Raw genomic sequence first — 27,231 nt, 5'->3', positions numbered from 1 at the left:
CTGGAAGAGAAGATTGCTTTGCCACTCTGAGTTAGATACATTCATTTATTTAAAAGGATAACAAATGAAAGAGCAAGAAAATAATGTGCAGGTCTCTAAAAAAATCTAATTCTGAAGTTCCTACTGCTGAGAGTTTGGGATTCTGGTTTTTTTCCTTCAGTGTGAAATACACAGAAACCAAATTAATGGAGAACATCCTAGAGGATCTGGTTACAGAGATTAAAAATAATTTATTTTGCAACAAGTCAAAAACTAAAAAGGGAATCTGAGTCTTTAGAGCCTTTTTCTACTAAGTTTCTTTTCAATACTTCCTTGAGTCAAAAATCCAAACCGTCATTTTGGTTGTGGACATAGAGAAAGGTTCATGCATATTCCAAGTCTTCAATAAATATTTGTTAATTAAGTGGATGGAAGAGAAACTACACATATCATCTTTGCACTGCTTATGGGGTGTGAGAATCAGACATTCTGGGGTGAATCACTGAATGATTTATGTGGTGAGTCAGATATATTTCAGTATAATGAAATAAAACTGAGACTGCTCATCCTTAATCAAGAAATTTAGAGATATCATGATTCTTTACTAATAAATCCTCTTAGAATCAAATGGAGTCAGTTTTATATATATATATATATATATATATATATATATACCTTTTTTTTTTTTTTTTTTTTGTACGTGGGCCTCTCACTGTTGTGGCCTCTACCGTTGCGGAGCACAGGCTCCAGATGCGCAGGCTCAGCGGCGGCCATGGCTCACGGTCCCAGCCGCTCCGCGGCATGTGGGATCTTCCCGGACCAGGGCACAAACCCGTGTCCCCTGCATCGGCAGGCGGACTCTCAACCACTGCGCCACCAGGGAAGCCCAGGTTATATTTTAAGAATAAAATTATTTAATAATTCGTGAGGTCTAGTGAGGTAGCTAAGTAATGATATTTATCATTAAGAGGAAAAAATACTGGCTTGTGCTGTGATGTTATCTACCATTTATCCCCAGAGCAGGAATAACAGTCCATGGAAAGTCACAGCTGGTTTCAATTACTAAGAAAACAACGCAGGAGAAGAAAGTGGAACATTTTACTACTTACTCACCTCCTTCCTCCATCTCCACTGCATCTCATAGGAAAATAAAAAGGAGGTTCAGGGTTAGGGGAGGGAGGGCTTAGACAACTAGCCACAGGTACATTATCCAGAGCTTCTTACAACTCTAAAGCATGAAACGGGCAACAGAAGGAAAACTCGACTGACCGGAAGAGTTAAGGGAGTGGTTCAGCAATGCGATTCTCCACTTCCATTCACATTCCACTTCCCCGCACATGAGAGGACATAACAATGCTGGTTTCTATGCTAAGACCAAGTATAAATCACCTGTATATTGTTTTATTAGTGCTTAATGACATTTTCATAATATAATCCTACTTCCTTAGCATTCTGTAATACAATCCTGTATCTCTCATACTTTCACAAATACCTGACAATAAAATATGTGTCACCAGAAAACAACAGTCTGTTCATTTTCAAAGATGTTTCAGACACTCAATAATCATTCCAGATACTCCAGGGCTTCATTATTCACTATGTCCTTTTCAGTTCTCCCACTTCATATGCCACTGAATTTTTTTTCAGGTCTCATAATATGCACTACTGAAAGGGGACTGAAGAGCAAACTAGGGAAAAAAGACTATAAGAAAGCATCTAGCTCTCATAATGATGCTTTAGTCAAAATGAATTTGGGAATGAAATTGCTAAAGGATATCAGTGACCTTGAATCATCATATAAAATGGAAGAAGTCTCTAAAGATTAAAGAGAAGAAATGGAGTCCTAATTGTCGAAAAGAGAAAGGCAGATTCCCAACTACAGAAATATAGAAGGAGAAAAAAAAAAAGAAATATAGAAGGAGAAAGGTTTGGTAACAATTCTACACAACAATATCAAGAGCAGGGCAAAAAGAGAGTATTTACAGATGGCCAAAAGTCACATGAAAAGATGCTCAACATGGCTAATTATTAGAGAAATGCAAATCAAGACTATAATGAGATATCACCTCACACCAGTCAAAATGGCCATCATTAAAAAGTCAACAAATAACAAATGCTGAAGAGGGGGTGGAGAAAAGGGAACCCTCCTACACTATTGGTGGGAATGTAAGTTGGTGCAACCACTATGGAAAACAGCACGGAGGTTCCTCAGAAAACTAAAAATAGAACTACCGTATGAACCAGCAATCCCGCTACTGGGCATATATCTGGACAAAACTATAATTCAAAAAGATACATGCACCCCAATGTTCACAGCAGCACTACTCACAATAGCCAAGACATGGAAACAACCTAAATGTCCATCAACAGATGAATGGATAAAGATGTGGTACATATACACAATGGAATACTACTCAGCCATAAAAAAAGAATGAAATAATGCCATTTGCAGCAACAGGGATGCAACTAGAGATTATCATACTAACTGAAGTAAGTCAGAAAGAGAAAGACGAATACCATATGATACCACTTATATGTGGAATCTAAAATGACACAAATGAACTCATCTACACAACAGAAACAGACTCACAGACATAGAGAACAGACTTGTTGTTGCCAAGGGGGAGGGGGGTAAGGGAGGGATGGAGTGGGAGTTTGTAGTTAGCAGATGCAAACTATTATATATAGAATAGATAAACAACAAGGTCCTACTGTATAGCACAGTAAGCTATATTCAGTATCCTGTGATAAACCATAATGGAAAAGAATATGAAAAAGAATGTAAATATATGTATAACTGAATTACTTTGCTGTATAGCAGAAATTAACACATTATAAATCAACTATACATCAATAAAAAATTAAAATAAAAAACAAACAAACAAAAACCAAAAAGAGTATTTAACAGAAGCAGACAGAGATTCACTGAGATTAAACTATGCTGGCCTGAGCCATCATTTATTCTTTGAGTTACAGGACTAGTAGATGAGATGAATATTAGAAACAGGAATGTCTGGACTGTAACAAAGCATCTACCAAATTGTCTTCCAATAGGCTATGGCAGGGTTTTTAACCTCTGCATTATTGACATTTTGAGCCAAATAATTGTTGTAGGGGGCTCTCTGGTGCATTGTAGGATGTTTAGTAGCAACTCTGGCCTCTACCAACGAGATGCCGCAGCATCCGCCAGTTGTGATGACCAAAAATAGCACTCCAGATATGCCAGATTTTTTGCTGGAAGGCAAAATCACCCTTGATTAAGAAGCACTGATTTATGGCAAGATGGAGAAATACAAGATACGTAACAGTGGTTTCTGAGGTTCATAACTAATTGAAAAGCTCTTCAGAAGAAACTGAAAAGCTGTATCCAGGATGCTGATATTTGATCATGTCAATTTTGAAAAAGGTTTCTTTACATGTCCCTTAATACTAAACAATTTTACTAATGATTCAGAAAGAAATACATAGATAGATTTATCAAATTTGTAGAAGATATGAAATTAGATGATATAAAAAATAAGTGGATGATGGGCATCCAAAGAACTACAGGATTCTTTCACACTGAAGCTTTGGGCAACCTTAGATTGAAAATTGATTCTTTGAGAGTAAGTTTTCTTAAAGCAAGTCAGCCCTAATATTAGGTAGTTTTGAAGATCAAATGAGACAGATAGGAAATATAAGCCATATAATAAATAATGTTATTCCATTCCATGAAGTCAGTATAAAAGTGTTTTGAAAAAAATTTATAATAGGATACAAGACAAAATTTATGTTAACATTATTAAGGTCGAATTCTCCCTGCCTTTCACATGTACACAGAGGTTTCAAGTAAAGTAAGAGATTCCTACACAGATGATACTGTAATTAAGAAAATACAAGGTATGATACAATACTAAGTAGTATTAATCTGGTGTAAGTAAATCTGTGAAAGTTTATAAATTGAATTTTTTAAAGTAGATTTTCTCTTTCTATAAGTTAGAAAGCAGTGAATAATGCACATGAAATAGCACTACTGATTTCCAAACTTCACATTATTCTCCTTTCTAGTATACACAGTACCTAAATCTCCATGTTAAATCCTACCAAAACCTTTGACGTTTATCTCAAATTTCTCTCTCTCCCAGGAAATGTTTCCTGAACTTCCAAAATAAAAGTTACCTCTCTCATGCCCAAATATCCTGGAAAGATATTTTTATCACTGTTAATTGTTTCCTTGTATTACAATTTTTATGCAAAAGTCTTATCTCCCCAGTAGAGTTTAAGCCCTTGAAGACAGGGCTGAGCTTTATTCTCTTATATACTTCACAGATTGTCCAGTACGCTGCTGGGTACAAACAGTGAACAATCACGTTTGTTAAATAAATAAATCAGTGAGAATTTAATATTGTTAAATGAAAGTATTCAAATGTAAAATTTAAAAAAAAAAGATGACAGAATCAGAATACAAAAGCCTGGAATCTAACAAGATAAAAACATAAGAGTTTCAGAAAAAAATTTTCAGAAAAAAAATTTAGTAAGGATAAACATAAAGTCCCTTTTCTGGACCTGAGAAGCAAAGTGGAACCCCCTTCTATTCTTCATAATACAGGTGAACAAACTACACCCTTAAAACAAATGCCACTTAACCTCAAGAAATTCTATTCTCTTTTAAGTGATAATATTCTTCATTGTGAACTGTCCACTTACTGATGGTTAAATATGTTCTATTACAATGAAGCATAAATAAGTATGTTCACATCAATAATCCAATATCTAAAATGAGAATACGAGAAAAATTAAATGCATACTATTAAAATTTACTATGCAGACATTTAAAAGAATGAGATAGGAATCTTTCTGTATTGAAAGAGAGAGCTTGAGGGGTGGGGAGGGAGAGAGGCGAGAAAAGGCGAGAAGGAAGAAGGGAAGGAGACATTAAGTTATGAAAAAGCAAGCTGCAGAAATGTTACAAGATGCCACTCTCAAATACATGTATATATGTAAATATATGTGTGTATATATATATTTTTTAAATTTATATAGCTATGTAAGGCAAAAAGGATGGATGAAGCAATGGAACATTTTTTATCTGAATTGTTTCTTTTTCAGTGAGAATGTGTTACTTAGGTAATTCTGAATAATATTAATCTAAATACTCATCCTCAAAAATCTAAACTTAGTTTCTTTTATAGTCTTATAAAGACTATAAATATTAACAGTATTATTAATTTTTTAATATTGATTTTAAATCCATATTAATTTTTGAACAAGTATAATGAAAGAAATATAATACACAGTTCTCAGGTTTCCTCTCACTTCAAGGAAATTCTCTATCTCAGTCACACTGGGTTTCCCTGAAAATATCTAAGAGAAGTTCTTTATCCTCTACAGAAATCTATTCCTATTTATCTGGTACACAAAGCTATATGTCACTAAAAATTAGCACACACATTCCCCAATATTTTCTGCTGCTATTTTCCTGAGTCACAAGTCACTGATATTACATGGTAACCTGGAGAACACCACATTCCCAATTTTTTCCCAATTAATGTCCCCAAAATAATTATAACTTCAAGAACACTATCAGCCTCTGAAATTATATGCTTAATAAAAATTACCAGTCATAACAACCCACAGAATGGGAGAAAATATTTTTAAATGAAGCAACGAACAAGGGATTAATCTCCAAAATATACAAACAGCTCCTGTTTGTACATTTTTTAATACAATATTTAAAAAAAAACCCAAACAACCCAATCAGAACATCGGCAGAAGATCTAAATAGACATTTCTCCAAAGAAGACATACAGAGGGCCAAAAATCACATGAAAAGATGCTCAACATCACTAATTACTAGAGAAATGCAAATCAAAACTACAATGAGGTACCACCTCACACCAGTCAGAATGGCCATCATTAAAAAGTCTACAAATAACAAATGCTGAAGAGGGGGTAGAGAGATGGAGAAGGTGTGGAGAAAAGGAAACCCTCCTACACTGTTGGTGGGAATGTAAACTGGTACAACCATTATGGAGAACAGTATGGAGGTTCCTTAAAAAATTACATATAAAACTACCATACGCGGGCTTCCCTGGTGGCGCAGTGGTTGAGAGTCCGCCTGCTGATGCAGGGGACACGGGTTCGTGCCCCGGTCCGGGAAGATCCCACATGCCTTGCAGCGGCTGGGCCTGTGAGCCATGGCTGCTGAGCCTGCACGTTCGGAGCCTGTGCTCCACAACAGGAGAGGCCACAACAGTGAGAGGCCCATGTACCAAAAAAAAAAAAAAAAAAAAAAAAAAAAAGATCCCACAAGCCATGTGGCCAAAAAAAAAAACTACCATATGATCTGGCAATCCCACTCCTGGGCATATATCCGGAGAAAACCATAATTTGAAAAGATACATGCACCCCAATGTTCACTGCAGCATTATTTACAATAGTCAAGACATGGAAGCAACCTAAATGTCCATTGACAGAGGAGTGGATAAAAAGACGTGGTACATATATATATGGTAGAATACTATGCAGCCATAAAAAAGAATGAAATAATGCCATTTGCTGCAACACGGATGGACCCAGAGATTGTCACACTGAGTGAAGTAAGTCCGACAAAGACAAATATCACGATATTGCTTATATATGGGATCCAAAAAAATGGTACAGATGAACTTATTTACAAAACAGAAAAAGAGTCACAGATGTAGAAAACAAACTTAGGGTTACCCAGGGAGGAAGTGGGGAGGGGATAAATTGGGAGATTGGGATTGACATATACACACTACTATGTATAAAAGAGATAACTGGGCTTCCCTGGTGGCACAGTGGTTGAGAGTCTGCCTGCCGATGCAGGGGATATGGGTTCGTGCCCCGGTCCGGGAAGATCCCACATGCCACGGAGCGGCTGGGCCTGTGAGCCATGGCCGCTGAGCCTGCGTGTCCGGAGCCTGTGCTCCGCAGCGGAAGAGGCCACAACAGTGAGAGGCCCGCGTACCACAAAAAAAAAAAAAAAAAAAGAGAGAGATAACTAATAAGGACCTACTGTATAGCACAGGGAACTCAACTCAATACTCTGTTATGACCTATATGGGAAAAGAATCTAAAAATGAGTGGAGACATATATATGTGCATATATTCACTCTGCTGTACACGTGAAACTAACACAACATTGTAAATCAACTATACTCCAATAAAATTTTTTTTTAATTACCCCTCATAAACAATTCTCAAGATTGGGAAAACCCCCACCATTTTCAACCAAACACAAGCAGCCCCTGATGAAACTGCATAATAAAAGGTCATCTGTGTCAAACAAAACTCAAGGTCTCTCACTTCATTAAACAACTAAAAGTAAACATATTTACCCAGTACAACAAGTATTTGGATTTTTACCAACCTACAAGAACATTTTACTACAGTCAATGGTTAGCTATGAAGATATGTATAAGCAATTTTTTTCCTTTTCCTGTAATATGGGAAACTAATGTAGTTAAAGTACTTTAAAAATCAATAAGGGACTTCCCTGGCAGTCCAGTGGTTAAGACTTCACCTTCCAATGCAGGGGGTGCAGGTTCGATCCCTGGTCGGGGAGCTAAGATCTCACATGCCTCGAGGTCAAAAAACCAAAACATAAAACAGAAGCAATACTGTAACAAATTCAATAAAGACTTTAAAAATAGTCCGCATCAAAAAAAATCTTGAAAAAAATCAATATGTAATAGAAGACAAATTTAATCAAACAAAGTGACGATGAAAAGTGTTTCATGGAGCTAAATGATAAGCCTAAAGATCTGTATAATAATATAGCCTAAAGAATTGTGTCATAGTACAAACAAAAGCACCTGAAGTAGGTTAAGTAGGTTATTTTCTTTTCTTTTTTAACCTTTTTTTTAATTAATTTTTATTGGAGTATAGCTGCTTAGTAGGTTATTTTCCAAAGTAAGGTTATTTCCAAGACTTCCTTGGTGGTCCAGTTGGTAAGACTCTGCACTCCCAACACAGGGGGCCCAGGTTCCATCCCTGGTCGGAGAACTAGATCCCACATGCATGCCACAACTAAGAAGTCTGCAGGCCATCCAAAGTAAGGTTATTTCCAAGACTTCCTTGGTGGTCCAGTTGGTAAGACTCTGCACTCCCAACACAGGGGGCCCAGGTTCCATCCCTGGTCGGAGAACTAGATCCCACATGCATGCCACAACTAAGAGCCCGCATGGAGCAACTAAGACCCAGTACACCCAAAGTAAATAAATAAATAAATAAATATTTAAAAATAAATAAAGAAAGTAAGGTTATTTCCTAAGTATGTTTCTCATTGTTTATAAAGCACTATGCAGGGCTTCCCTGGTGGCGCAGTGGTTGAGAGTCCGCCTGCCGATGCAGGGGACACGGCTTTGTGCCCCGGTCCGGGAAGATCCCACATGCCGCGGAGCGGCTAGGCCCGTGAGCCATGGCTGCTGAGCCTGCGCGTCCGGAGCCTGTGCTCCGCAACGGGAGAGGCCACAACAGTGAGAGGCCTGCGTACAGCAAAAAAAAAAAAAAAAAAAAAAAAAAAGCACTGTGCAACAGGAATAAAATGCAAGCCACATTTTTAAAAAGGAAAAAGAAACAGATGAAATTAATTTTAATAATATATTTCATTTATCCCAACATATTCAGATTATTGTTTCAACATGTAATCAATGCTAAAAAATTATTAATAAGATAATTTATCCTTTTTTTTGTAGTAAGTCTTTGAAATCTATACTTCACAAGTAAAACATTCTCAATTTGGGCTTCAAGTGCTCAACAGCCACATGTAGTAGTTCCCATACTGGACAAAGAACATCTATAACATAAATGAGTCAAACACAATTTCTAAATTTCTAAAGCACAGTTATATAATCAAAAAAAGGCCTAAGTATCTAAGCAAAAGCCAATGTCTTTAGCATAATCTTAAAGGCAGATGTAGGTATACGATCAGGTCAAAATATAATAACAGTTAATACTTACTGAGCATTTCAGTAATGTGCCAGACCCTATTTTAATTGCTTTTCAAGCATTATCTCATTTGATCAAGCACAAAGGCCTCTGATGTAGGCACTAGTAATACCCCCATTTTACAAACAAGGAAACTAAGACACAGGGAAGGTAAATGAAGGTTTAACCCAGGCAGGAGGTTTTACTCAAGAGCTCATGCTCTTAAACACTACACATGCTATGCTGTAAGGAAAAAAAAAAGTTGATTTATAAAAGATAAAATATGGAATAGTAAAGAAAATTGTTTCTTTTGGAATTAACAGGCTTTTAAAACTGAATCATATCATATTATCCTTTTCCACAAGAAGCTCCAAACTCCAAAAAAAAAAAAAAAAGTACAATTTTATAACCACAAATATTTTATTTAACCTTATACTGATAAATTATTGTTGTGGTTTTTTTTTTTTTGGCCATGTGGCATGTGGGATCTTAGTTCCCTGACCAGGGATCAAACCCATGCCCCCAGAATTGGAAGCATGAAGTCTTAACCACTGGACCGCCAGGCAAGTCCCAATATACTGATAAATATTTATTTCTACAATATGAATACTTATTCATAACCAGTATTGAAAATTTGTATGTAGTTTTAGCTTAAAAAAAAGAATAAAAGAATTAATTTATAGTCAAGAAATTTCTAGTTAGTTTATTTCAAGAAGCTGCACTTTTCTTTTTTTGAAACTCATTATATTTCTGATTTTATTATGCTAATTTTATTGCAGACTTCTTTTTAACAGTCTCATTCTCTTTTATGACGGGAAGGAAAGGGCTTTTCTCCCATTCACCTATCATTCCAAGGCATAAAAAAGTATGAGAAGATAAAACAGGCAAAAAAAACAGCTAACTTCTTTCCTGTATCTCAAATCCAGGAAAAAGCAAAATACTATGTAATACTGAACATCATATGAGATAGATACACTGTACCCCAAGATTTTTTGCTAAGACAAGATGACAACATTCACTTTCACATGTTCATACCCTTGGCAGCGTGATATAAATACTGTCTAATGGTCATAAAAATTTCAGATAAGATGATAGTTATCTCTTCAGAAAATAACATTCGAAAATAACTGGTCTGAAACAAACAGTCCTGTGTTAAAGAAAACCTGTGATCAGAGCTTAAATTGTTTGACCCTTCTGTGTACCTAAAATCACAAGATAACGATAGCCTTGATCCACAGTTGAAGGCCATCGCTGTCTGCACACTAACTTTGACGTTTTCAGGATGTCACTGAAAAGCTTGATCACACCACCTTCGGTTACATAATAAACCTATCACCATACTGGTTTTTAGTATCCCTCCCACATATTCAAAACTTGACAAAGGTGGCCAGATGTAAGAGGGAGCCTTTTAATGGAAAAGCGCATTTGCACAACGTGCCTGAGCAGATATTTAGCAACAGAACAGAGAGGTTCAAGAGTCAATCTGCCACAGGCCATAATGAAGAAATTTATCTCAGCTTACAAAAACTTTTACAGAAAATATGTTCATGTCACTTAGATTTTCTCTTTGGTCATTTGAACAACTTTATCAATTATGTAAATGTTTCAGAGAGCCTACAAAGCTTCACCTGTGGGCTTCTTTCATTTTTATTTTTTCCTTTTGACACCCTGTTATTTATAGGTTTCAGGCACTGGGTCTGGCCCTTTCATATGCATCATCCCATTAAGTTTTCCCAACTAGCCTATTCAATTAGCGTTTCTGCTTTACAGAAAGGGAGACAGACTCACGGCCCTTTAGCCCAGTCACACAGCTGTCAGTTGGGAACCAAGGATGTACCCTCCAGGCAGGGCTTCTGACCTTCCAGTCTCAGCTTCCTTCTACAACACAAGGACTTCTTTCCTGTTTCATTCCCTACTTACTGACCAATTTATCTACCATGAGTACCTTCATACTCTCAAGTAACAGCCCATACGTGTAAGCAAATTCCAATAACATTAAAACATTAAAGGTGGGGCTTCCCTGGTGGCTCAGTGGTTAAGAATCTGCAGGGGACAGAGGTTTGAGCCCTGGTCTGGGACGATCCCACATGCCGCGGAGCAACTAAGCCTGTGCGCCACAACTACCGAGCCTGTGCTCTAGAGCCCGCGAGCCACTATTGAGCCCACGTGCCACAACTACTTACGCCGCGTGCCTAGAGCCCATGCTTTGCAACAAGAGAAGCCACTGCAATGAGAAGCCAGTGCACCGCAACAAAGAGTAGCCCCTGCTCGCCACAACTAGAGAAAGCCCACATGTAGCAACAAAGACCCAACGCAGTCAAAAATAAATAAAATAAATTTTTAAAAATTATATTAAAAAAAACCATTAAAGGTGAATTGTATGGTATGTGAATTATATCTCAATAAAGCTGATGTTAAAAAATAAAAAAATTTTATATGTAAGCATGCTAATAACATCAGCTCTCCAATTATCCTAATAGTAAACCATAGATAGCATGGCTGAATGAAGCCCATAGGTAATCCAAAAACCTAACCTATAACTCATCTCCTAAAATGTTTATAGATCAGTCCCTAACTATTGCTAACTTTTAAGACTCTCATTACTTCACTCGTAGACTACCATAAATGCCTCAGCCTCCCCAATTACGATTTTTCTATTCTCCTTCCCACCTTAAATACTAGCAATCACTCTTAAATACTATTTTCATCATTCTATAACTGTTCAAAAACTTTAATTGTTCCCTTTTCCCTGCTATGTGGAATTCCTCTGCCTAGCTTTCAAGATCTTCCCTAAACTGGCTTCATTACCTCTCATTATTCCTCATCATGTGGGCAAGCAATCTCTTCAGTGTCCTGCGAATACATCAAGCCTTGTGCTGGATGCTGTGCTTTAAATAATCCCATCTTATTAACCAGACATGTTCTTTCCCTCCATCACGGGCTCATCCGTCAAGGGTTAGATCAAATCTTACCCTCTCCATCAAGCCCTCTCCCTGACTATTGTATATTGCAGCCTCAGGCAATTCCTATAGTAATTAAGAGTCTTTAATCATCTTTGTATCCCCAGCACCTAGTATCTAGGACGGAAAAGACAATCAATAAATGTCTGTTGAATGTAAGTTGTAACATGCTGTGTCAAAATAATTGTGGTTTTTACCCTGTCTCTTCAAACCAGGTGTATTCACTTCACTAGCAATACAAGTAGCCGACTGCTAAAAATAATGGTGTCAGAGGTTTTCCTTAAGATGAACTGATGAGGTATCAGATGCTCTCATGGCCCCTTTAAGCATTTCTATATAGGAACTGATAAAACAGGTTCTGTGAATTTGAAGATGGTCTCCTCTAGGAGTTAACAATGCTAAAATCTAAATGACTTTATAATAAACCCATTTAAGTTTTTTTCCTACGATGACAATATAATTCAGGGCTCCTCACCATAAAAGAATACTATCTATGAAACAATTATTTATACTATGAAATCTTAAGATTAGTGTACATTTATAAATGTCTTATTTTTTGACCACTCAAAACAGCTCAAATAAATATAAATACAATAACAATCATTTTTTTAAAAGCTAAAATCTTTTTTAAATGCTAAAATCTTTTGTGTCACCAGAGAATATAAGGAATTTAGGTCACATCTGTGCTAGATTATAAAGCACAAATATGAAGTCATTATATACTTAGATTGTTATGACTTTAACACCCAAGATAAAAAAACTTACAATAAAAAGTTTTAAAACAACCCAATAATATTTGAATATATGATTCAAGACAGAGCTTCAACATATATGCTTCAATATACAGCACTTTAAAAAAATTCTAAGAACCAATTCCCCTATAACTGGCCCTTAACTCACAGAAAATGCCAAAGATAATTACAACCTTCCCCTGGTAAATATAATTCAACAAACCAAAAAAGGCAACAGAAATTCAGTTCAAAGTGAAGGAGGTACATTTAGATACCAACGAGAAGCTCAAGAACATAACACACACGGTGCTTTTTTCTAAAACAATAAACATATTCAGTACCCTTACCTGTTTCTGAAATGTACGTAACAGGATCCTGGTGTCGAATTTTAGCAGGTTTAGAAGACAGCGGCAATTTTTCTGGTCGCTTTTTGGAGTTTTTTACCTGCACTGTCTCCTCTGATTCTGAATCTAAATGAGAGGAAAATTAAAACTTTGAAAAGAAATAGTATAATATAGTGTGTTTTTAAAGTGGGATTTTTTGTTTTGTTTGTTTTTTGGCTGTGCCATGCATCTTTCAGGATCTTAGTTCTCTGACCAGGGATCAAACCTGAGCCCACAGCAGTAAAAACACCAAGTCCTAACCACTGGACCACCACAGAATTCCCTTAAAGCGGTTATTATTAACCAATTCCTCAAGACACTTTTCAAGGCAAATCTCTTTTATAAATTCTCATAGGTTGCCTTCTATCCAGTGTTAAGCTTTTGTATTACTTTTCTGTTGCTGCTGTGACAAATCACCACAAACTTAGTGGCTTAAAACAACACAAATGGGGAATTCCCCGGCGGTCCAGTGGTTAGGACTCTGTGCTTCCACTGCAGGGGTCACGGGTTCTATCCCTGGTCAGGGAACTAAGATCTCGCATGCCGCATGAAGCAGCCAAAAAAAAACAACAAACCAACACAAATGTATTATCTCACAGTTCTGGAGGTTGGAAACCCAATTTGGGTCTCACTGGGCTAAAATCAAGCATCAGGATGGCTGTGATCCTTTCTGGATACTATAGGGAAGAATCCATTTCCTCACCTTTCTAGTTTCTAGTGACTGCTAGCATTCCTTAGCTCATGGCCCCCACTTCCTCCATCTTCAAAGCCTGCAACATTAGGCAAAGTCCTTCTCATGCTGCCATCTCTCTAATTCTCTAACCTTCTTCCACAGTCAATCTCTCTCTAAATCTCTTCTTCTGCCTTCCTCTTCTTTGTGACCACACTGGGCCCATCCAGATAATCTCCCTACTTTAAGGTCATCTGATTATCAACCTTAATGTCACCTACAATTTTAATTCCCTTTTGCCATGTAACCTAACATATACACAGGTTCTAGTAACTAGGGTGTGGACATCTTTGGGGGCCATTATTCTGTCTACCACAATCTAATCACCCAGAGCATTTAAATATAAATCAAGACAAAGTATAAATACTTAGTATATGTCTGGTACACAATAGAGGAGTTTCAGAAACTTTAGTGTCCTTCCTCTTCCTCTCACCATGCATTTTAAAATCCTGTCTCATACTGTTCTAAAACGTATCAAACAATTAAATTTCCACTTTCCCAAAAGATGGAAACTCCTGGGGAATGGTGATATGTACTTATTTCAAATTCTTTACAATTCTATACAGCAGTGAAAGACTCAGGATAAACACTCAAGTACTTTTAGAAAATGAGTCAGAATCTTTGCAATCACTGTCAAAATCCTGACAATCTATAAATGCTTCCTTAGGTTACATTTCTAATTTTAAGAATTCATACCAAATAGATCTTCTCAAAAAAAAGCAAAACATAAAACTTCCTGAGTGCTACCATTATTTTAACATATCATAAAAGGCATGCATAAAAGTGTATGTTCCCTATCTTAAAAGTACAGTTGATCCTTGAACATGGGTTTGAATTGCACATGTCTACTTATACACAGATTTTTTTTAATAAATACGTTGGAAAAACTTTTGGAGATTTGCAACAATTTGAAAAAAGAGACAAACCACGTAGCCTAGAAATATCGAAAAAGTTAAGTAAAAAGTATGCTATGAATGCATAAAATATATGTAGATACTAGTCTATCCCTACACATAGGTATAAGGTGATTTTTAATATAAAATTAATGTGTTAGTTTTCTGTTTTATAACTTTGCTTTCAAAGAATTACATTACTATACAGTATGCCTCTCTGTAACTGGAGAAACTGCATATCAGCCTATCTATCATCACAGGTGAGTTTTTTTTAATGTAACAATGTTTCCAATACTGTATTATGAATATGACTGTAATACTGTATGCCAAAATTTTATAACAGATTCATTCATTAGTGCATAGGCTAGGCTATCATGAAGCAATTGTATCAACAACACTAGGCTACCATAAAGTAATCATACTGCTGCTTCTTCATTATCAATGCATGAATCGTTATATCTGTAAATAATACGAACTTCCTTTTCACATTACCCTTTCATTTTTGATGTCTAGTGTTAGTAATACATATAACATCTACAGTCCTTTGTATCATATTAGACAATGTTGATGTAGGTACTGAGAGATGATTCATCTTGTAAACAGATGACATAAACTTACAGTATCAATAAATACAGTACAGTACTGTAAAGGTATTTTCTCGCCTTAAGATTCTCTTAATAACACTTTCTTTTCTCTAGCTTACTTATTGTAAGAATAGAGTAAAAACTATATATAACATACAAAATATGTATTAATTGACTTTTTATGTTATTGACCAGGCTTCTGATCAGCAGTAGGCTATTAGTACTTAAGTTTTGCAGGGAGTCAAAAGTTATATGCAGATTTTCAACTACAAGGGGGGTTGAAGCCCCAACCCTTGCATTATTCAAGGGTCAACTGTATATTCAAAGTTTTTAAATTGTGTTTGTTCCTTTTTAACTGCAACAAAAAAGGACCAGATCAAAAGCACACAAATTATATTTTAGATCTTTGTTTCTAAAGCAACATTTTATGGCACTATTTTTCAAATTCAGCTTCTAAGAACCTCAGCTGAAAGAGAAGTTAATATGAATATTTTAAAAAATAAATATACCATATTCAAAGTAAGTTTCAGACACGCTGTATATACTATCTCCTCTCCCAAACAAAACTTTAATATATTAACATATTTCAGCTCTGATAAATTCTGTAGCATAATAAAGTTGTTTTCAACTTTACTTGAACATAGAGCCCTCTTCTCACAGCACCTGTTAACATCATAGAGAGCTGTGTGTCTCAGGACGTCAGTCTGGAAAACACTATTCTAACAGATATAAAATAGTTTTTAAACTTGAAAGCTCCTCCAAAGAAGTATTACCTGAATCATAGATGATCCTCTTTTTCTTGCTTGGTTGCTTCTGCTTGAAGTCATCTTCTTTACAAGAACTATTTACCTATAAACATCACAGTATAATTAGAACACAGAGAAGCCCATATAACTTAGCTGTTTTTTCCTCATTAGATTTGGGCTCAATAGTTCACAACTAGAGGAACGCTGCCCTCCCAGGAAACATTTCTGCTTGTCGTAACTGGGGTGAGGGTGTTACTGGCATATAGTGGGTAGACGAGGGATACTACTAAACATCCTGCAATGCACAGGACAGTCCTCCACGACGAAGAATTATCCTGCCCCAAATTTCAGTAATGCCCGAATTAGGCTAAAGAACAGGCCAGACCCATCATCAATAAGATAAGAGATGACAAATGCTGGTGTGGGTGTGGAGAAAAGGGAACCCTTGTGCATCGTTGGTGGGACTGTAATCAGTGCAGCCACTATAGAAAACAGTACGGAGGTTCCTCAAAAAATTTAAAATAGAACTAACTACCATACGACCCAGCAATTCCACTTCTGAGAATATAACCAAAGGAAACAAAAACACTAACTTGAAAAGGTATCTGCACCCACATGTGGTAATCACTGTGGTAATCATTTCACAATATATGTAAGTCAAACCATCATGCTGTACACCTCAAACTTATACAGTGGTGTATGTCAATTATTTCTCAATAAAACTTGGGTAGGGGGGAAGCAGGGGAGAGAATAAGCCAGATAATAATTGCATCAGATTGCAAAGGCAGGACTGTAGAAAAGGCTGTATTATTATTTATTTCCACTTTCAACACTAACCTGTGTATAACAAAGAGTAAAAGGATATCAGATATTACAAGGCAAGTGCTTCCTGAAAATGAAAAATTGAGACAGAAATAAAAGCTAAGGAGTTGTGGGCCTATCACTACTCATGGCCTGGTGGAAAACTAAATAAAACCAAGGCAAAGGGTATTAATATTTATATTTTTTAGTTATATACACATTTCTAACATATTCATAAGGTATTACTAATATTTTGTAGTTATACATCACATTTCTAACACATTCAAATTTTCCCCAAAAAAATCAAGAAAGCAGACAGCAAAAAAACCGACTATAATCAATTACAAGGTAGAAATATGTTTCTATCCATTATAATAAAACTTCAAAAACTTAAGCACAATCAACTAGCTTGGAAGAAAATGAGATGAATAAACCACTGTAATTCAAATACAGCACCAGACTAGAGGACAGGGTTAGAAACAATGACAATAACTCAAAAGTGAGAGAAAGGGGTATCCCAGGAGGGAGAGAGCCACAGAAGGGGTGTTCCAAATTCTGTCAATAAACTTAGCCCAAATCTGTGGCTGTCTCCTGAACTATATATGCACAGAAAAACTCGAAGTGCCCAGCTAAGGTTAAAAAAAAATTGAACAAAGATTTCAGATGCTTCCCATTACAGAGTGGACAAGAGTTTGGAGTTTGGGTTCAGGCAAGTTAACTGCCTGTTAAACTAAAAGAATTAACACCCTTTGGAGGAAATAACAGAATCCAAAGTTCCTACACTGTAAAATTCCCACTATGCAAGGTCAATCCAAAATAACCAGATGTACAAAGAAACAGGAAATGTGACCTGTGATGGTTACTTTTATCTGTCACTTGACTGGGCCACAAGGTACCCAGATATTTCATCAAACAAGATCAGAATTTGCCTTGCTAGGTTTTAGACTTGCTTGGCACCTGTCACCCCTTCTTTCTTCTGATTTCTCCCTTTTGAAATGGGAATGTGTATTCTATGCCTGTCTTATTATTATATTTTGGAAGCACATACTTTGTCTGGTTTCACAGGTTCACAGCTGGAGAAGAATTTTGTCTCAGGATGCATCATACCTCAAGTCTCACCCATATATGATTTAGATGATATTTAGATAAGCCTTTGGACTTCAGACTTTAGAACTGGTGATGCACTGAATTAAGACTTTGGGGGGCTTTAGAATGGAATAAATGTATTTTGCATGCAAAAATGACATGAATTTTGGGGAACCATTGGCAGAATAATATGGAATGAAAGCTTGTATCCCCCCAAAATTCATACATTGAATCCCTAACCCCCAATATGGCTGTGTTTGGAGATGGAGTCTCTAAGGAGGTAATTAAGGTTAAATGAAGTCATAAGGGTAGAGCCCTGATCTGACAAGTTAGTCTCCTTATAAGAAGAGAAACCAGAGAACTCACGTGCATACACTCACTCACTCTGTCTCTCAACCTCTCTCCCCACGTGCTCACACCAAGGAAAGGCTATGTGAAGACTCAGCAAGAAGGGAGCCATCTGCAAACCAGAAAGAGAGTTCTCGAGAGAAACTGAATTGACTGGAACCTTAATCATAGACTTCTAGCTTCCAGAACTGTAAGAAAATAAATTCCTGTTGTTTTAAGTCAGCCAGTCTATGGTATTTTATGGTAGCCCAAACTGACTAATACATGACCCACAGACTCAAGATAAAAGGCACTAAACTGAGATGAATCCAGACGTTAGAATTAGTAGGCAATGCTAGAACTGAAAAATACAATACTTAAAACAAAATATTCACTGCATAGGCTTAATAGCAAATTGGAGATGACAGAAGAGTCAAAGAACTTGAGGACAGTAATAGAGAAATTATCCAATCTGAAGTACAGAGAAAAAAAAGAATAAAAATGAATAAGCTGCAATGATCTGTGACACAATTCCAAAATTCTTTTTTTTTTCATATTTATTTATTTATTTAGGCTGCACCAGGTCTTAGCTGCGGCACACGGGATCTTTAGTTGCGGCATGAGGACTTCTTAGTTACAGCATGCAAACTCTTAGTTGCGGCATGCATGCAGGATCTAGCTCCCGGACCAGGGATCTACCCAGGCCCCCTGCACTGGGAGCATGGAGTCTCATCCACTGGATCACCAGGGAAGTCCCACAATTCCAAAATTCTAATGTGTATATAATTGGAATCCCATAAGAAGAGGAGAGAGAGAATGAGGCAGAAATATATTTGAAGAAATAATGGCAAAAGTTCCCAAATTTGAAGAAAGATATAAATTTACAGAGTCAAGAAGCTCAGAAACCCTAAACAGTATAAACACAAGAAAATCACACACAGGTACACCATGGGCAAAGCTGAAACCCAAAGATAAAATCTTTTAAAGCAGCATGAGGAAAATAATACATTACATACAAGAGAATACAACATGACTGCTAAAATCTCACCAGAAAAAATGGAGGCCAAAAACAGAATGGGACATTTTTAAGTGCTGAAACAAACTGTCAATCCAAAACTCTATATCCAGCAAAAATATCCTTCAAGAATGAAGGCGGGGCTTCCCTGGTGGCGCAGTGGTTGCACGTCCGCCTGCCGATGCAGGGGAACCGGGTTCGCGCCCCGGTCTGGGAGGCTCCCACATGCCGCGGAGTGGCTGGGCCCATGAGCCATGGCCGCTGGGCCTGCGCGTCCGGAGCCTGTGCTCCGCAACGGGAGAGGCCACAACAGAGGGAGGCCCGCATACCATGAAAAAAAAAAAAAAAAAAGAATGAAGGCAAAATAAAGACATTTTTAGATAAACAAAAACTTACAGGATTCATTGCCAACAGACCTACTCTACAAGAAATGCTTAAAAAAATTCTTCAGGTTTAAAGAAAAGGATATTAGATGGAAATTCAGCTCTTCAATAAGAAATGAAAAGCACTAGAAGCAGCAAATACATAGTTAAGTACAAAAGATCAATTCTCCTCTTTTTTTTTTTTTTTTTTTGCAGAGCAGAAAACTGAGGTTTGTATTTTAGTCTCACCTAAGAAATAAAAAAAATTATGTGTTTAAATTATAATTTACTGATGATTTTGATGGTTTGCTTATTTTAAATTATTATATGTATTTGTTTATAATTTTAATCTTACATATTTTTAAATTTTTAATTTTGCTTATCTTATTAATTTAAGGTGAGTTTTTATTGAGAAATAATTGACATGAAACATTATATTAGTTTCAGGTGTATAACATGAAGATTTGATATTTGTATATATTGCAAAATGATCATGATAAGTCGTTAACATCCATCACCACACATGGTTACAAATCAATTTCCCTCTTTTAATTTCTTCAAAATAATGTCAGTTTACAGCAATAATTATTACGCTGAATGTGGAGTATTAATATATGTCAATATAATACATATGCCAATTAGGGCATAAAGGATGGGGTGGTGGTAAACAGACCTGTAGAGTTGCAGAATTCTTACATTTTACACAAAGTGGATCAATATTAACTCAAATACACTACTGTAGTCATCACCTGCTTTTCATAGTGACATTATATCTTAACTGCTCTGAGGCCCAAGGAGGACGGGAAAAAGAATAAAGCTTGCCTCCAAAGCCTTCCCGCACCAGAAGCCCAATACCATTCACCTGGCACTCCTGTCTTTATGAGCAAATTTTGGTCTTAAAATACAAAGTTTTAACAACTAAAAAGGGTTCCATGTCTAGTGAAGGAAAACACCAAGCTCTGAATGCAGTAAGATATATTAACCAGAAATAAGTAATACCTTATTACTTTTCTTCTTCCTCTGCTAAATGAGTTGAAATCTGTATTTACTCAAGGCTCCAAATATATCAAATCTCAGAACTGAGTTTATTTTATACAATTCAATATTGTATCTGGAAAACTGACCTTGATTTCCTTTATTCCTTTCTTTGCTTTTATAGTTTCTTCAGCAGACTTCGTTTTCTCATTCTTCTTTGCTGTTTCACTTACAACTTTCTTTCCACTTGGTATAACCCCAAAGAATTTTCGAATATCCTAGAAGCAAAAAAGGAGAATCATAAACAAACACTAACTGCACAAAATTCTAATTTCAATTGTAAAAAGGAACAACTCCCCACACACACTGGTTTACTCTCAGTAATTTCTTCATAATGAGATAGTTCCACGTGTGCAGCAGCATTCTTTCTATATGTAAAAGTTAACTGATAAAATTACCTCAGTTAAAAATAATGCACCTGGGGACTTCCCTGGCGGTCCAGTGGTTAGGACTCCTCACTTTCACTGCTGAGGGCCCAGGTTCAATCCCTGGTTGGGGAACTAAGATCCCGCAAGCCACGTGGTGTGCATCCTCCCTCCCCCCAAAAAAAGATTTAAAAAATAATGTGCCTAATGAAAAGTAATATTAATTCTCAGAATCTGGCCAAAAACAGGGCAAAAATAAACAAAGGAAATTTTTCCTAACGACAGCACAACTACTAAAGAGGCAAGTAACAAGCATTTATTGATCATGCATGCACATACCCCATCATCTCAGGCATAGTACGTGAAAAGACAAAGAGTTGAAGAACATAATCCTTGCCTATGGGATTTTGTTTTTAATATTTATTTATTTATTTGGTTACACTGGGTCTTAGTTGCAGCAGGCAGGCTCCTTAGTTGCACCTCCAGGGCTCCTTAGTTACGGCATGCGTGTGGGATCTAGTTCCCTGACCAGGGATCGAACCCGGGCCCCCTGCACTGGGAGCACGGAGTCTTATCCACTGTGCCACCAGGGAAGTCCGCCTATGGGATTTATACTCCAGTTTGAGAGAAGAATAACTCTCAGAACCCTGATCATTTAAGACCTTAATAACTAAGAACCTTGAAATTATTTTCCTTTACATGATTTTTCCAAATTCTGAAGAAAAAATTTTGACTATAATACTTTCTTCAATTACTCTACCCTGTGTTAAACAACAGAATCAAATTAATCATACTGAAACATTTACAATGTAATTTACAATTAATATCACTCACCTTTCTTCTCCTTTGCATACATATTCTTCCCTACCCTTTTAGATTTTAGCTTTGAAGAAACTGTGGTATAGAAAACAGGGAATAGACCTTAGAATGAGAAACCTCTGGTATGAATCTCTGCTCTAGTGCTTTCTAGCTGGGTGACCCTGAGCAAGTTACTTTAATCTGTTTTCTCATCAGTAAAGTGAGACTAATACTCCCTACACTTTATGAGGATTAATCATGCATCTATCACAATATTGGCTCAGTAAAAAGCTTCCCTTCTCCCTCATTTATGAACTATTATCCCTTCATGTCACTGAAACATCTCCATTTACAGTAGTCTCTGCTCACAGGCAAGGGTATAAGGAACAAAGTATAGTGAGAATTTAGGATCTGAATTCCAAAGGATAGGCTCAAGAGCCTGTTGTATTGTTTTCCCTGTTCCTATCCTTAATGGTCATAAGCCTGAGTCTTCAATTCTTTTTATCTGTTCCAACCCATCTCTATTGTAGTGAGGAAAGTGCCTGTTAAAAGTACTTTACCAAGTGTAAGAAAGGTAACAACTTTTCTCCTAAATCCTGGCAGTAATTGTCAAACCCTTAAAATGTCAAAAATCCCAAACAAGTGTGTTACACAAAGACACACACACACACACACACACACACACAGGTTTGTGGTTAAGGCAATGAAGAAAACAGATAAATGAGGTACACAGACATGTTAAATTTTTTTTGAAAGGTTACAGACTTCCCTAGTTTTATATACCCTCTTTTGTAAATTTCTTAATATAAAAAAGTCACAAATCCATCCTAATAAAATCTAAAAAATACTGTTTGCAGAATGGATACCTCAGTTATGAAACTGAGACATTTGTGTCAGGTGCTAAAGAAAAGATAGAATAATAAGAAAGCCAGAAAGCCACAGTCTTCTGTATAATTTGCAAAGAATTGAGTTTGAGGCTAACAACTACTTACTTTTATTGCTTCTGGAGGAAATGAGAGTTTCACATTGGAGTTTCACTTTTGAAATTACCAAGTGAGTCTTCATGCAAACAGTGGTGATTTTTTAAACACATACAAACACATACACACACACACACACACACACAGCACACATGCACCATGGAAATATCAAAACTAAATATTAATAATCAGCTTAAAGTCAATGGTGGTTTTCCATCTGTGTTGGAACCACAAATACTTAAAAAAGCAAGAGAAAGAAAACAAAATATAATTCAGTAAATGGAATTGCTGGTAACATTGAGCTCTCTGATTTTTGTCTGTTCCATACTGCCAATCCTCAGCATTGTTGCAACCTTTCCTCCCTAAGTAATTCTTCCTATTCACAATCCCCTTCTTTTCCTTTCCCTTTATTCTACCCTACTCTCCCATTCCCCATACCCTTATACTCTGATGGCAGCTAAAAAATTAAATTACAGCATCCTGATCTAACTCAATATACATTAAAAATCTAAACTTTTGGAAAAGAATTTACATCAGAATGAAAGTGATTCTACTCACACCTCTTTAGGGATTATCTCCAGTGTGAGCAGCCATCTGGTGTATGAACATCTAAGAGCCAAAGGTCACCAATTTGAGTTTAATTTATAGTGTGACTTCACCTTACTCTTAATTAACATTCCCTGTCTGGTATTCCTGGTCTTCAAAGACTAGTGACTAATCGAACTCCCAAATAATGGATCTAACATCACTCTTACCTGCATGGAATAATTCTTGCTGAGTATATAAGTAGAAAAAGGAACAAATTTTTAAGTTTACTTTTATAATCTTAGCAAAGGGAAGTCCTTCCAAGCAGAACATCAAGGCTAGAAACCACCCATAAAGAAAGACAGATTTGACGGCATAAAAATAAAACAAAAGATGCCATAAACAAAGTTAAAATATAAGCAACTAACATGAAAATATCTACAACATGATATATATAAGAGGGCTCCTAAAAATCAATAAAAAATAACCCAGTAGAAAAATGAGTAAAAGCTACCAGTAGACAAATTATAAAGAAATGCAAATAACCAACAAACATAACAAAAGATGCTCAACTTCACAAATAATAAACAGATAAATTAGAACTTGATTATATTTCCCTAAGTGTTAAAAGACTGATAATGCCCAGATATGTCAAAGTTGTGGGGAAACATGCTCACATACTACACTGCTAATAAAAGTAAAAATTGGTATAACCTTTCCAAGACAATCCAACAATATCTATCAAAATTTTAAATGTGCATACCCTTTGTCCCAGTAATTTCATTTCTAAAGGAAATGGTAAAAGAAATAGTTTTATTTCAGGAACCAAAAGAGAGTAGTAATTCACTCTTCTTACTTTCTTTTTTAATAGTTACTAATTGAACAGGTCAGTTCAAATAAGGCAAAAGATTTAGGCAAAAATCACATAAAAATTAAAACAAATTTTAGCACACACAGCTGATAGTAACAAGTAAGTTTTTCACACTTACTTACAGCTACTGGACATAGATTTATCTCTTCTGATGATTCTGTGAGGTATAAAGGCAAATAGAATGATTTATCTCCATTTTATAGGTAAGTAAGTGGAATTAAGTCAGACAAAAAAAAGCTTTTTGTCAGTTTTGCCACTTACTTCTAGACACTTGGGATGAATTACTTAACTTCTCTGGCTCTTAGTTTCCTCATAATGCCACTTACTCCACAGGATTCCTGTGGGGATTAGAAGAGATGGCACAACAGAATGGAACCTGGTCCTCTGACTCCAAATCCCTTTCATAGTTCTCTACTTGACCATGACTGCCCCCTCATAGTTTTACCATAATTCTAAGGATCTATGCAAAAGTAGCCATCTCCACAACTAGCAATATGGCCTTTCCATTCTCATTATTCCTGATACATTTGATCCTTGTGTGATTACGGCAGGCACTTAGGACACAAACAGGAAAATGCCCCTCATGAGGCTACCTGGGAGACAAATTAGTATATAAAGAATTAAATACAAAACAGTGCTAAGACAGAGCTAAATCACAAAACTGTAAGAGCACCAGGAGCACCTAACGCAGAGAGCCTCAGGGACAGTTTACCAAAAGAAGCAACACCTGAAATGGGTCCCAAAATGATTAATAGGAGATACTTTTGATAGTCATAGAAATCTGAGGTTGAAAACATTGCTGTAAGTTCCATACAGCAGGCCTGTCTAGCTTACTCACCTCTGTATCTCAAGTACAGGGCCAGCACCTCAGACAAGCAGATGCTTAATTAATAATGGTTGAACACATGAGTGGTTATTCCTAAGGTCACTGACCTTCACACCTGGGCTCAGAAAGAGAAGTTCTTAATTATGTAAAATGAAATTCATGGTAAATTTGTTTTTAAAGATTCTGTATTAAAACAATCTTTACTTGAGATTAATTTTTTGCCATCACTTTACCTATTGCACTTTGTTTTAAGAAACTTTAAGTGGGTATTAAATTAACACTTATTGTGTATTATTACTTCTATCATATGGTACTCTCTTGTCATATTACAATATTGTGGCTACGAAAAGCAAAACACTTTCACTTTTAGTATAATACTTCCTCTTCTTCAGGGCTTTTTCCTGAAGCCTATTAATGGCTCTCTGTGAACCCTAAGTTAAAAACTTCTGATTCACATATTCACACTGCACAAGCTAACTCACAACCATCTCAATGTCAGTACCACTTACAAACACACTGCTACCTCCTAAATCTTGTCTCGACTCAAGACCTCTGAGGTCCATATCCACGTAGCCAATAGTCTGTCATCTCCACCTCTACCAAATGCCCCAAAGGTGCCTCCAACTCATAATGTCCAAAACTAAGCCCATATTTTGGAGGCTTGCTTCTATTTCCCACCTCAATGCATAGCACCACCATTCACGAAAAACAGAAAAATGAGCACTGTTTTTCCTCCTCATTCTGACCCTCCACCTAATCAACCAACCCAACCTAATCTCCCAAATACTGCTGTCTTCTTTCCTCTATTTCTGCTGCCAGTGCCCTGATTTACGGCTTCATTTATTTACTTTTTTTAACAAACGCTTAAATAGGACTTACTCTGTGCCAGAACAATGATTTAAACACTTAAAAAAATTAATTTAATCCACAGAAAAAAATCTATGACATTCTTTAATTTACAGATGAAAAAACTGTGAATGACAACAAGGCATTTTCTAGTAAAAGTTTTGAAATTTAAATGCTCTTAAGTGTAAGCAAAAAAAAAAAAAGAAAGATTTATTGCACTCTCCTACCCTAAAGTGTAACTAACAATTCTACAACACTATTAAAGAGAAGCATTGTCTATCAGGCAACCCAAATGCAATTTTAATATGCATAAGTCAAGACAAAGTACCAGACCTCGCTGGTACTCAAAACAATCATGCATTTTTTAGAATTTTCTAACTTGGTTGATTATAAACCTATTAACAGAGATGAAAAAAAAAATTTTGGGGGCAGTAAATACTCCTAAACCTGCACAAAGTAAGCCATCGTAATGGCCTTTTAACTTTAAAAAGACAAAGTACAAAAGCTGATATATATCTACTTTGAAGTATAACCAAACAGCTCTAATAACTTTTTTCTACTGCTGATGGGCTCAACCAACCAACAAGTTATATGTGCCTACCAAAAATACAAAGAGAGACACAACTGCCCCGGAGCCCGAGGGGAGGGTGGCCTCACTGAGGCTGCCGGCTGTGGAGGGGCCCCGAAGCCGCGACAGTCGTGGCGACAGCAGGCCGGACCACTCATCCTGGGGTAAGCCAGCTGCCATGTCATGAGGACACTCAAGCAGCCCTAAGGAGAGTTCCATGTGGCAAGGAACTGAGGCCTCTAACCTACAGCCATTTTTGTTGATGACGGGATGCCGTCAGATATGACTTCATTAAACACAATAGTACAATTATAATTCAACTTCTCTGTAACAAGTGAAATTTTAAAAGATTCAAGGAAAAGATAATATTTTACCACTTGCGGGGGAGGAGCTTCAAGATGGCGGAAGAGTAAGACTCGGAGATCACCTTCCTCCCCACAAATACATCAGAAATACATCTACATGTGGAACAACTCCTACAGAATACCTACTGAATGCTGGCAGAAGACCTCAGACCTCCCAAAAGGCAAAAAACTCCCCACGTACCTGGGTAGGGCAAAAGAAAAAAGGAAAAACAGAGACAAAAGAATAGGGATGGGACTGCACCAGTGGGAGGGAGCTGTGAAGGAGGAAGGGTTTCCACACACTAGAAGTCCCTTTGCGGGCGGAGACTGAGGGTGGCGGGGGAGGGGGGGAGCTTCAGAGCCACGGAAGAGAGCACAGCAACAGGGGTGCAGAGGGCAAAGCGGAGAGACTCCCGCACGAGGGATCGGTGCCGACCAGCACTCACCAGCCCAAGAGGCTTGTCTGCTCACCCGCCGGGGTGGGCGGGGGCTGGGAGCTGAGGCTCGGGCTTCGGTCGGATCCCAGGGAGAGGACTGGGGTTGGC

At 36.9% G+C, this 27,231-nt stretch overlaps 1 protein-coding gene across 3 annotated transcripts in view; it reads right to left on the bottom strand.

Moving 5' to 3' along the window:
- Window positions 1-27,231, bottom strand: part of RFC1 (replication factor C subunit 1) — a 77,667-nt gene that overhangs the window by 39,562 nt on the left and 10,874 nt on the right. For 2 of the 3 annotated variants that reach the window (XM_024116833.3, XM_024116847.2), the window contains exons 2-4: window positions 20,653-20,781; window positions 15,965-16,040; window positions 12,949-13,071 (exon numbers count right to left, since the gene is read on the bottom strand). In XM_024116833.3, coding sequence (XP_023972601.1) covers window positions 12,949-13,071; window positions 15,965-16,040; window positions 20,653-20,781 — 328 coding nt within the window. Of the gene's footprint in view, window positions 1-12,948; window positions 13,072-15,964; window positions 16,041-18,190; window positions 18,285-20,652; window positions 20,782-27,231 lie in introns of those variants that run through there. The other variant, XM_028492054.2, reaches the window with a different exon arrangement.

This window comes from Physeter macrocephalus, chromosome 7, assembly GCF_002837175.3.
Source record: "Physeter macrocephalus isolate SW-GA chromosome 7, ASM283717v5, whole genome shotgun sequence".
Lineage (NCBI taxonomy): Eukaryota > Metazoa > Chordata > Mammalia > Artiodactyla > Physeteridae > Physeter > Physeter macrocephalus.
The sequence above is the reverse complement of the archived record's forward strand: the minus strand, read 5'-3'. Positions and strand labels throughout refer to the sequence as shown.